Source organism: Apium graveolens, chromosome 2 (assembly GCF_009905375.1).
Source record: "Apium graveolens cultivar Ventura chromosome 2, ASM990537v1, whole genome shotgun sequence".
NCBI classification, from domain to species: domain Eukaryota; kingdom Viridiplantae; phylum Streptophyta; class Magnoliopsida; order Apiales; family Apiaceae; genus Apium; species Apium graveolens.
Window position 1 is genome coordinate 138,786,847 of NC_133648.1, and position 12,314 is coordinate 138,799,160.

A 12,314-nucleotide genomic window follows, 5' to 3' on the forward strand; every position below is an offset into this window, starting at 1 on the left:
AAATTTTGAATTCTTTTTTAAAAAATATAATTTATAAGTCATGATTTAGCAAACACGTCACCAACTTATTAGTACAATTATCCAAACACCTAAATAACTTATAAATTACGATGTTCATAACACTTATACGACACTTTTCAACTTTAAGTGATAACTTACATTTTTTAAGAAATTTCAAACGGGCTCACATAGTGGTCGTTCACATTCATGTACAATCCATCAAATTAGCTAGCCTTCCTAGCCGCCCTGGAACGTGAGGTTAGTTTAACTTTTCTGTAGCTAGTCCCTGATGTCGTGCAACTCTCAATCTCATCCTGTGTTCTGTAATATATTCCATATTTTTTTATTGGTCCGTTTTTTACATTTCTTGTGATCAAACAATTGAATGTGGCATAGTTATTAATCAACAGACAGATAAGAAAATTAGAGAAAATCGGGGGAAGGGGGACCCGGGCTCGACTTCTTCATTCCCATTAAAAAAACTGTTGACGGAGGAATTTGGTAACAACAAAATTTGAGGTTCGTAGCCGGAAATAAGATCTGTGACGGTGGTTCTTTGTCGGAAACGTGAACAGTAGTCGGTGGATCTGATGAACAGTATCCGTCGGAAAAGATGAACAGTGTTTGGTGGTGGTGATTATTGGGGGCTGAGATTGCTTAGGGTTAGTGGTGACTCCTTTGCGCTCTCGCTTCTCACCCCTTACAATGTGCCTACGTACCCCTATTTATAGGGGATCAAGCCCACGTAGTTCTTGGGGAACAAGAAACCTAATGGGCTTAGATTTCTTATCCCGATGCCCAATAGGAAACCTACTAGAAACCGTCTTCCACTAGCTTTAGGAATGTCCGCCGATGAGGCCCAACCACAAAGGCCCAAGGCTCGTCCACGGCTTCGAGACTTCACAGATAAGGCATCTCCCTGGCCAAGGATAACCCTCCGCTACCAGCTGTTTCTCTAGTCCGTGGACGCAGGTATAGCCGTGGTTCACCCCAAATGTTGGACGCATCCTTGTCCCCCGATAAGGAGCCCCTACCAGATTGCAGGACAAGTGATCCCAAGCTTTTGGGTGCAAAGTGCAGGATACTCCGAAGTCTCCCAACGAGGACACCCGTTGACTACAGAGACAGAGCTCCCAAAGCACACACCAGATTTCACCCCACATCCCCAATGAGGACACCCATTGACTACAGGAGGAGGCCTTCAGTCCAGGCATACCCCTGGAGGTCTCTGACCACGGACACCGCCTTTCCTGTAGATATGCTACAGGAAGGAGTTCCTCAATAGAGTACCTGCATCAAGTAGGTTAGTAATAATAATCTCCATCTTCCTTGATCCTTCTAGAGAATCCACATAATCAGCACATAAAAGCTATACTTATGTCCAAGTAGAAATTCAAGGCGCGCCCTAACAACTCTGTATGTTGGCGCCGCCCTGTATCACCAGCTTTTGGTTTCTAATACCATTTTACATCATAAGGCGCGCCCTAAACTATTCATCTTTGGGGCTGACTTTAATTCTGCCCAAGCCACAGTATGGACATGTCAAAGTAATCATGTCCAAATGATCCACCCAAGGAGTCTTCCTTACCTAGGGCGCGCCCTAAGGCTCACTATAGGACAGACTCCAATTAAGCCACTCATCTATCTTTTTTCAACGATTGGACGCGCCTCGTCATGTTCAAGGGCGCGCCTTTAAGGCAAAACGGTCACGGGCCACTCAACTGTTTAACCAATGCAGCGCGTTCTTAGGGCGTGCCATCTGTTTATGGAAAGTTAATCTTATCTTTTCCTAGTTTTTAGGCGTTTCTTCTTCAATTTTACCTATTTTATCAATCTTAATCTGAATATTGTTTATACCAACATTTGGGCATAACAACTACCCCCCAAATTCCATATGTCATTTGAGAATGGGATTGGAATTTCTCTTTATCTTTAACAAAATCTGTATAAACAATTCCCTAGTACTACTTACTGGGGCGCGCCCTCAACAGGGCTTGATCTGTTCAGAGTTCCCATTTTCGCGCATCCCAAATATCACACTTATGAGGCGCGCCTTAAAAAGGGTGTGCATTCCTAAAGTTTCGGATTTTGCATTCAGGATTACTGAGTTAATTTATACGAGGCGCGTCTTCAAGAGGGCGCGTCCTTCAATTTGAATTATTTTTAAAATGGTTCCCCTGTTTATTCGGAAATCGTGCCTGACATGATTGGTGTGATTTATTTTAACAGCTGTCAAATTCACCTATAAATACAAGTCACCGTCAGTCATTTTCATTTTTACTTTCACTTTCCCCTTCCTTTTCATTTTCTCTTTCTTCACCAAAGACTTCAACTCCGGCGACGAACTCTTGCTCAGAATCGGCCTTCTCCGTCACCGTATTCTCGATTTCTTCCAGTCAACGTCTTCTCCATTTGAAAAGGTATGTAAATCTTCTTTCTTCTCGGGATTTCATCACACAAATAATACTGCATGCTACATTGTCTTTTCAACTTCCTTAATTGTTCTTGATGATAAACACAAAACGATGTATGTATCTGTGTATGTATATCTTATACTTCCAAATTTTGTTGCTCTAGATCTGAAATCATGGGGTCTAGCTTTTAATTTTATGTTTCTAGGAATCCCAACCGTTTTATCCTCAAAATTAAAAATATACGTCCCATGATAAGGCGCGCCTCTTTATCGATACGAGGCGCGTTCCTTTTACTTTAAGCCACGCCAATGTCATCCAATCTTCCAGTCTTTTATAGATTTTAGGACAGAATAGGGCGCGCCTTCATAGTGTATGACTCACCTCACCCTTCCTTTAAGTCTATCCCTACCTTTTCTGTTTCCTTCATATTTTTGTATCTCGTTCTTTCGTATTGGGCGCGCCCTCAACATTTTTGGTTTTCTTGGCAGCTGGAAGACGAGGGCGCGTCTTCTCCTTTTCACCCCTTCAAGGATTTCCTTACCAACTTGGGAATCTATTCTCCTCCAAACGCTTACTTGGACCCCCAGCTTCCAAACGCTCACCATACTCCCGAATTCCTGAACCGGGTGGCGCGCCTTCTTCAAGACTCCAAAAAGGGTTCCTTAATGGCAGATTTTTCAGATAGCTCATCCACGGACAACATTCCCTTATCTCGTAGACACGGAAAACAAAAATTAGTCCAAAAAGAGAGGTCTCCAGCCCCAACTAGTACAGAGCTAGACGATGATGATTGGTTTGAGAGCTTAAATGCCGACATGTATAGGGGTGTTGAAAGGGGTGTTAATATAGACGCTGGGCCTTCCAAGGTTTTTTACAAGGCTGTTTCCCCAAGTCTATCTCCTCAGCGACCAAAGGGCGCGCCTACCTCTCCTACTCACGAGGGCGCGCCTGAAGCAAATGTATCACCACTCTGTGATGAAGAAAACTTCTTTGATGAAGACTCCTTTCAATTTTCCACCTCTCCTGAGCCTTCTCCAATTCCCTTCCAACATTGGGAAGTTTCTGACAGTGAATTGGATTTTGATTGGGACGAATTCGAATTGTGTAATGAAGCTGTGAAGAAACGTTTCAGGAAGGAACATGGGAAGCTTTTCTGCGTGGGCCTGTCTTCGACTTGTTCAGACGAACAACTAGGATGGCTCATGGAGTTTTATGACATGGAAGGCATATGGGCGCGCCCTTTGAGCATGATGCGGCCCCATATCTTCAATTATGGGAGAAACTTTAAAATTCCCAGAATGGTGACCAGCCCCAAGCTGGTGTCTTTAGGTATAGGCGCGCCATTACATCCCTTCCTTAGGAAAGTGATAGAATTCTACGACGTAGCTCCACTCCAACTTTCTCCCAACAGCTACAAGTTCGTCCTGGCCTTGTTCATCCTCTATACGGACTTGGGTTTTTCCCAACCGTCCATGGCCGAAGTTGCTTATTTTTTCAATCTAAGAAAGTCTGACCACGGGTACTATTATTTGGTGGTGGATAAGCAGCATAATAAGAAGGGTTTCTCCTCTGGCAAGCTTAGCCACGAGAAAGGTTGGAAAGAGAACTTTTTTTACCTGTATGACGTTCCCAGGATAAGAATAAGATTCAACAAGTCACCAAGTAAGGACGCGCCTTTGTATCTTTTCCCTTATGTTACTTTTACATTTTTTCTTTCTTTTCTCATTCTTATACTTTTCCAGACAGACCATCTTCAAAACTCCTTAAAGGCGAGCCCAAAAAACGAGCTAAAGCCCTCCTTAGAGTGGCTTCTGACAGGTGGAACTTAAAATCCTTAGTTACTCGATCCAACTTGATGCGAGTAGGGATTCTTTCTGACCAAGTAGGAGTGAAGTGCAAATATGTAAAATTTAGGAAAGGTGCTCCTGTTTCCCGTGTTATCGACTTAGGTAGCGAAGAAGCTGAAGAAGAAGAAGAAGAAGAAACAGAGGACGGTTCTTTACAAGGCCCGGATCCTTCAGGTTAACTAACCGTAGGATATAGAGGCGCGCCCTTATCCTATTGGCGCGTCCTTTTCTTCTGTCATCTTTAATAATCACACTAGATGTAAATTTTTGTTTATTTAAGCTCCACCTTCCAGGGCGCGCCCTTTACATCTTAGGCATAACATTTTATACATGTTTGTCAATATTATTATTATTATATTTAACTGCCATGCTTAACTACTATGTCCCATGTTTTGTGCAGAAATGGCCCCTCCAAGAATCCCTAAATCCTTTGGGGCGCGCCCTGGTGATAAGCCTAGGCCGAAGTCGAAGAAAGATGTTCCTACAGCACAGACATCCGTCCCCACTTCAGCTCCCATTCCCCAAACAACACCTGTTCAAAAACGGCCCGTAATTGACCTTACAGAAAAACAGGGCGCGCCCAATAGACATAGAACAGAGGGCGCGCCTTCTGGTTCTTCTGCTGCTTTCAGCGCTCTTGGCCCCATGGGTGCCCTTCATGTTTCAGATGAAAAAGTGGAACAGTGGCAGGCTATGGATTTGGGAGATGCTGCCCGTGCTTCTATAAAAGCTTCTTGCCAACTGTTCATCCACTCCACCCAAGTGGTGGACAAATTACTTGAGGAGAAGGCGCACCTAGAGAGGCTGCAAGATGATAACAACATTCTAAAGAATACCCTCACAGATAAAGACTTCTTGCATGCCAAAGACATCAAAGCTAAGGATTCTGAGATCTCTTTCCTCAAGGATGAGGTGGCCAATCTCACTTCTCAATTAGAGATTGCCAACAAGAAGGCTACCTCTCTCCATACTGAGCTTGTTGGTGCCAACTTGAGGATAGAGTACCTCGAAGAGCAACAGAAAACAGGCTGGCCTGATGAGAAGAGGGAAATGACCGGTGAAGCATTTGCCAATGGTTTTCATTTTTACAGGGTGGGCTTTGTGGCCAATGATCCTGACTATTCCTTTGAGAAATTTGGGGAGGAGACTGTTGCTGAGATGGTGGAATTCAAAAAAGAGCATGCTGCTGAAATCAAGGCAAGGAGGATAGAGCTTGGATTAGAAGAAGAAGAAGAAGAGAGGGAGGGCGCGCCTCAAGAGGAATTCTCCAAGGACGCGCCTGAAGTTGATCCAACTGTCCCCCTCCAATCTATTCCTCCAACAGACCAGTCCCAAGGCGCGCCTTAATCATTTATAGTCTTTAAATTTCAGATACTTATGAGGAGCCAGCCCTCTTTTGATGCTGTGCAAAGTTGTATGACTTATTTTGTTGCTACTTTTCCTTTTTGCATCGTGACTTTCTGCATGGCTTAATATCTTTTTTATAAAAACTTTGTTAAGGCATTTCGATTTTTCACTTGGCCTTTTTTACGTTCCCATGGATTTTGTGACTATAGGGTGCGCCTTATTTCTTGAATTTGCAAATGACACCTATTTGTAATCCCTTTGCGATATTTTACTCAAGTATTAGTCCACGGGCGCGCCTTAACCTAGGGAGCTTAGCTTATTTTGATGGCCATGAACACTTATTCCTTTCACCCTCGTACACTGTATTTAATCTTGATTATGAATCAACAATTACTAGACAGGGCGCGCCTTGGATGTTTTTTCAAATGAGTAATTTCATGTTAGGCAGATAAAACAATTTGAAGTAACTTTTCCTTTTGATTGATAATGCGCTCTAGTGTTCAAATTACACCGATCCCATGGCTACTATGCTCTATGGGGAAGTTATTTGAAAAAAAAAAAATTTCTTCCTTCTGCTAGTTCCAGGGTTCGCAATCACATGTACTACCCCCCTAGGCTAGAAGGAATTTATTTGCTACTAGCCTATTACATGAGAATCAAATAAGAAAACAAGGGGGCACAACCACACCCTACTGATAATACTTTCGTAGATGTTCTGCATTCCATGCTCGAGGAATAAGTTTACCATCCAGGTTTTCTAGGCGATAGGTTCCCTTCCAGAGTATAGCTTTGACCTTGTACGGTCCTTCCCAATTAGCCCCAAGCACCCGGTGTTGAGCTATCTTAGTATTAGGCATAACCTTTCGCAACACAAGATCCCCAACCTTGAATGGTACAGATTTAACCCTTTTATTGAAATACCTTGCGACCCTCTGCTGGTATGCAGCAAGCTTTAATTGAGAGTTCGTTCTGGCTTCATCTAGCAAATCCAGGTGAAGCCTCTGGTTAACTTCTGCATCTTCCTCAACAAAGACATCTCTCCGGAGGGATCCAGCTCCTACCTCCACGGGAACCATGGCCTCATATCCATAAGTTAGTAGAAATGGGGTTTCCCCTGTAGTCGTTCTAGGAGTCATATTGTAAGACCAGAGGATCATGGGCATTTCTTCTGGCCAGTCTCCCTTCTTTTCTTCCAACTTAGCCTTCAAGGTATGCTTTATGATTTTGTTTATGGCTTCTGTCTGACCATTACTCTGCGGATGATAAACCGCAGCGAAGTCTTTTTTAATCTTTAGGTCTTCACAGAGCTTCCTTAACTCCTTACTATCAAATTGTTTCCCATTGTCTGAAATGAGCTTGTAAGGAATACCAAACCTGCATACTATGGAGTTGAACACAAAATCCCTTATCTTTTTTGCCGTGATCATGGCTAATGGCATGGCCTCTGCCCATTTGGTGAAGTAGTCCACAGCCACCACAGCGTATTTCACACCCCCCTTTGCTTTGGGTAACTCTCCAATGAGATCAATCCCCTACATGGCAAAAGGCCAGGGACTTGTTAATGAGGTAATGGTGGTTGTCGGGATGTTGGAATAGTTGGCAAACCGTTGGCAGCGATCATAGGCCCAGACAAAATTGAAAGCATCTTCCCTCATAGTCGGCCAGTAGTACCCTTGTCTGAGCACTTTAAATGCTAAGGAACCACCCCCCGAGTGATTGCCACAAATCCCTTCATGCACCTCTCTGAGAATATAATTTCCTTCTTTCCTGTCCACACAACGTAACAGTGGCTGGTTAAATCCTCTCTTGTATAGTACCCCGTCGTACTCGACATACTTTGCAGCTTGGTACCGAAGACGTCGAGCCTATAGTTTATCCTCCGGTACAACCCCTGATTGAATATAGTTATGGATGGGGGTCATCCAGCTTTCTTTTGGGATTTCTTGCATTTGACACACCTCCACCTCTGGGATACTTGGAACTTCCTGGATTCCCAAGGGGATTTGTCCAAGTTGGACGCTGTCCATCTGTGACCCCATCTTGGCCAAAGTATCCGCATTACTATTCTCTTCTCGTGGCACGCTTTCCAGTCTAGCCCTTGAAAATTTTCCCAGTAGGCGTCTTGCACATCTCATATACAGCTCTGTCCGCGGTCCTCGGGCTTGGAATCCTCCGTTGACTTGATTGACAACTAATTCGGAATCACTTCAAACTATCAAATTCACGGCCCCTACCTCCAGAGCTAACTTCAGACCGTTAATCAAAGCTTCATACTCAGCATCATTGTTGGTAGCATAAAATTTGAGATGAATAGCACTCATCAAGCGGTGCCCCTCCGGAGTGATCAGGATTATCCCGGCACCGGACCTGCTGTTGTTTACGGCCCCGTCCACATGTAATGTCCACCACGGGTGGGGGAGTTCCTGTTTCTTTTCGTCCTGATAACTTTCTTGCGAGGTTGGTTCTGCCGGTACTATGGCCTTATCATCAATTTTTTCATCAAACTCAAGTATGAAATCGGTCAGCGCTTGTCCTTTGATTGCCGTGCGTGGACAATATTCCAAATCGAATTGCCCTACCTCTATGGCCTATTTTAACATTCTTCCCGACGATTCGGGTTTATGTAAAATTTGCCGGAGCGGATAAGCGGTGCGAACTTCTATTCGGTGAGCCTGAAAATACGGTCTTAGCTTTCGTGCCGCAAGAATAAGAGCGTACACTAATTTTTCCATGTTGGTATATCTGGTTTCTGCATCCAACAACCTTTTGCTTACATAGTATACAGGCCACTGGTAGCTTGCTTCTTCCTTTACCAAGACGGCACTGACGGAATATTTTGACACCGCCAAATATAGAATTAATGTTTCTCCGTCTTCTGGCTTGGTCAACATCGACGGATTTCCCAGTTGTTCTTTGATTTTCAGAAAAGCTTCTTCACAATTAGGGGTCCACAGAAAATCCTTCCCTCTCCCTTTGATTGCTTTGAAGAATTCTTTGCACCTATCCGACGACTTCGACACAAATCGATTTAGGGCCGCAATCCTTCCTGTTAGACTCTGTACCTGTTTGACACTGGTGGGGGATTTCATGTCTAGCAGAGCTTTTATTTTTGCCGGGTTGGCCTCAATCCCCCGGTTATTGACCATGAATCCCAAGAATTTTCCCGATTCTACGCCGAACACGCATTTCTGCGGGTTTAGTTTCATCCTATATTTTCTCAGGATATGGAACATTTCAGTTAAGTCGGCGACGTGGTCTTCCGCCCTTTTCGATTTCACGAGCATGTCATCCACATATACTTCCATAGTCTTCCCAATCTGCTTCTTGAACATTTTGTTTACCAACCTTTGGTAAGTGGCACCGCGTTGATCAGACCAAATGGCATTCCAATATAGCAGTAGAGCCCTCTATCAGTGATGAAAGAGGTGCGCTCCTGGTCAGGCTCATACATAAGGATCTGGTTATACCCGGAATATGCGTCCATGAAGCTGAGCAGGGCATGCCCCGCCGTGGCGTCGACCAACTGATCAATTCTTGGTAGGGGAAAACTATCTTTTGGGCATGCTTTATTTAGGTCAGTGAAGTCCACGCACGTTCTCCATTTGTCGTTGGGCTTTTTTACCAATACCGGATTTGCTAGCCATTCTGGGTAAAAAGATTCTCGAATTAGTCCGACGTCTAGGAGCCTTTCTACTTCTTCTGCTAGGGCTATAGCTCTTTCTCCACTTACGGCCCTTCGTTTTTGTCGAACCCCTTTATGCTTGGGGTCGATATTCAATCGATGGCACATTATTTCTGGATCAATCCCCACCATATCAGAATGGCTCCATGCAAATACATCAAGGTTTTATAACAGAAATATTGACAGACCTTCCTTTAACCTTGGTGTCAATTGGGACCCTATTCTCAGAACCTTACTCGGGTCTTTTTCATCAACGGGGATCTTGATCGTATCTTCTGTTGGCCCCATCTTTTCCGTCGGCATTGGTATCCGGGGATCCAAGTCAAGGGGATTATAGATCTCCTGATCTTGTAGAGAGGGTGCATTCCCTTCAGGAGGTGTGCCTTGCGTAGTAGAGTTATCAATTTTTTCAGTATATTTTGCGGGCGGGGGTGCTTCTGCAAGAGGAATGACGTCACCCTGTTCGAGGCGTTGCAAGACACCGAATCTTCCTTCTAAACGTTCCCCATGGAAATCTGCTTGGACTATGGCATACATCGCCTCCTCTTCTTCTTCCAACATCTTAATTCTGATTGTGTCTTCCAGGTACAACATTGTCGAGGGCAACTCAGAGGGATGTTCTTCTTCTTGCTCAACATAATAGTGGACTCGGATTTCCTCGGTTGGTTGCTCAATGCTTTTCTCTCGATCCACGTCCGGAGTATCATCGGCGTGGGAGTCTTTTCTGAACCCTTTCATTGTTTGCCTGTAGCACTCCCGTGAATCATATTGGGAACCCCTGATATTTCCCACTCCATTTGGCGTTGGAAATTTGATTGTTAGGTGATGAATTGAAGTGATGACTCTCATCTCCCGTAGAAAAGGTCATCCCAATAACACGTTGTGGGATGATTCCTGATTCAGAACTTTAAATTCGAGCATCTTTGTTACCGATTGTGGGCTTTCCCCTAGTGTGCATGGGAGCCGAATTGACCCCATGACTCTAACTCCTGCACCTGAAAAACCATAGACCCACGAATCTTCCCCCGACATATCCTGATCAGGCAGTCCCATCTTCTTGAAGGTGCTGTAATAGAGGATGTTTGCGGAGCTTCCATTGTCCACGAAGGCTCTATGGACATTCTTTGTACCGATTTGGATGGAAATAACCAACGTATCATTGTGTGGGTGATGTACCCATCGGGCATCTGTTTCTCTGAAAGTGATATCCATGGACTCCCCTTTAAACACTTTGGGTGGCCGGGTTTCCACCCTATGAATATCTGTGAGAGGCCTAAACCGGGCTTCCCTAGCGTATTTTGCCAAGGCTCGGTTGCTGCATTCCATTCCGGGATCTCCCCCGTAGATTGTTCGGATACTGCCATCTCTGATAAATTTATTTTCCTCCGGGGTATCATTGTTTGTCCCGCGTGGGGCTCGTCTTTCCTCTTCCCTTATCCTGTCATCCTTGTGATTCCTTACTTCCTTGACTACCCATTCTCCGAGGTATCCTTCCTTGATAAGCGCTTCGATTTCATCTTTTAAATGTCGGCACTCGTGCGTGTTATGTCCAGATGATTCATGGTATTCACAATATTTTTTCTTGTCTTTGCTTTGCCATGATGATAAAGCTTCAGGTTTCCTAAATAGCCCTTTATTTCTGTTTACCTCATAGATATGGTTGATAGATGCGACCAAAGGTGTGTACCGGCTTGTCTTGTAGTCATAGTTTGAGGGAGGGCTCCATCCCCTCCTTGTGCTTGTTATATTTATCCGGTCTGGGCTTCGACTATTCCTTCTGTATCTCGGGCTTGGTGACCTATCCCTCTTCCTTCCTTTGTTTCTTTGACTCGACTGTGAAGTTGGTTGTACATCTGCCAAAGATTGTTCTATAGCTTTAAAGGATTCTGCCAAAGCGAAGACATCTGCGAGAGTGGCCGGATCTTTCCCTTGCAAGTGCTTCCAAAAATCTGAACCGACCCTTAATCCTGCGATCAGGAAACTTTTTAGGGCTTCGTCTGAGGCCCCCCTCACGCTAGTAGACTCGGCGTTGAACCTTTTGAAGTACGATGTTAAACTTTCATTTTCTCTTTGCCTAATATTGGCAAGAGTTGTGACAGAAGGAGCGTATCTCACCGCGGCTTGGAACTTAGTTAAGAACAAATTCTTCATCCGATCCCACGAGGTGATCACTCCTGGCCCGAGCTTTTGAAACCACTGCTGGGCGCTTTCTCTAAAGGTTGCCGCCAAGAGACGACATCGAGCCAAGTCCGGGACTTGGTACACATCCATCTCTATATTAAAACGACCCAGGAATTCCACCGGATCTGAGTTTCCGTGGAAGCGGAGATCGCTGGTAGTGTTGCGATACCCGGCCGGTAATTGCGATACCCGGCCGGTAATTGCGCATCCCTTACTGCTGCCGAGAATGGGGACGGGATTTCAGCTGTAGCCGCCACCCTGCCTTCGAGATGGTTAAGTAGCCTTTTCAGATCTCCTACATTGAAAGTTCCCATGCCGGGAATGGTCTGCATTTGAGTCTGTGAACCTTGGGGTTGCAATGGAGGTATTTCCACTTGATTCCCTCCGGGAGGGGCTTGCTGCTGGTTTGTATTCTGGGCGTCTTCAGGTATTACAATTATTTCAGGATTTCGTCCCTGATTTCCCCCTTGATTCTCTTCTCCACCTTGGCTGCGGCCTCGAACCGTACCGCGGTCATAGTTTTCTATATTCCTGGGGTCATCATGTTCCACATAATCATAGCCATCTGCTTGGTTATTCCAGCGGGAATCGAGGTGTCTGCGGTAATTGTCACGACGGTATCCGTCTAAATATCTGCCTCAGCCTCCACCTCTTCCCCTCCATTGAGGCCTTCTCCATCGATCGTTTCCATACCCACATCCATGATCGCGGTGCCGCTCCCGATTTTCCTGGGGATTCGGGGGCACACGCGTTGGATCGCGGTGCCGCTCCCGATTATCCTGGGAATTCAGGGGCATACGCGTTGGATCGCGGTGCCGCTCCCGATTATCCTGGGAATTCAGG

General features: G+C 45.0%; 1 protein-coding gene across 1 annotated transcript; it reads right to left on the reverse strand.

Annotated features, from left to right (window-relative positions):
* Positions 1–10,154: 10,154 nt before the first annotated feature.
* LOC141693741 (uncharacterized) lies at positions 10,155–11,561 on the reverse strand. Its single transcript, XM_074498904.1, has one exon. It carries the CDS (start codon positions 11,559–11,561, stop codon positions 10,155–10,157), a length of 1,407 nt encoding a protein of 468 aa, XP_074355005.1.
* Positions 11,562–12,314: the final 753 nt, after the last annotated feature.

Bases quoted from the DNA above. Each gene is read 5' to 3' on its own strand.
- LOC141693741 (XM_074498904.1), bottom strand. From the start codon at position 11,561: ATGGATGTGTACCAAGTCCCGGACTTGGCTCGATGTCGTCTCTTGGCG.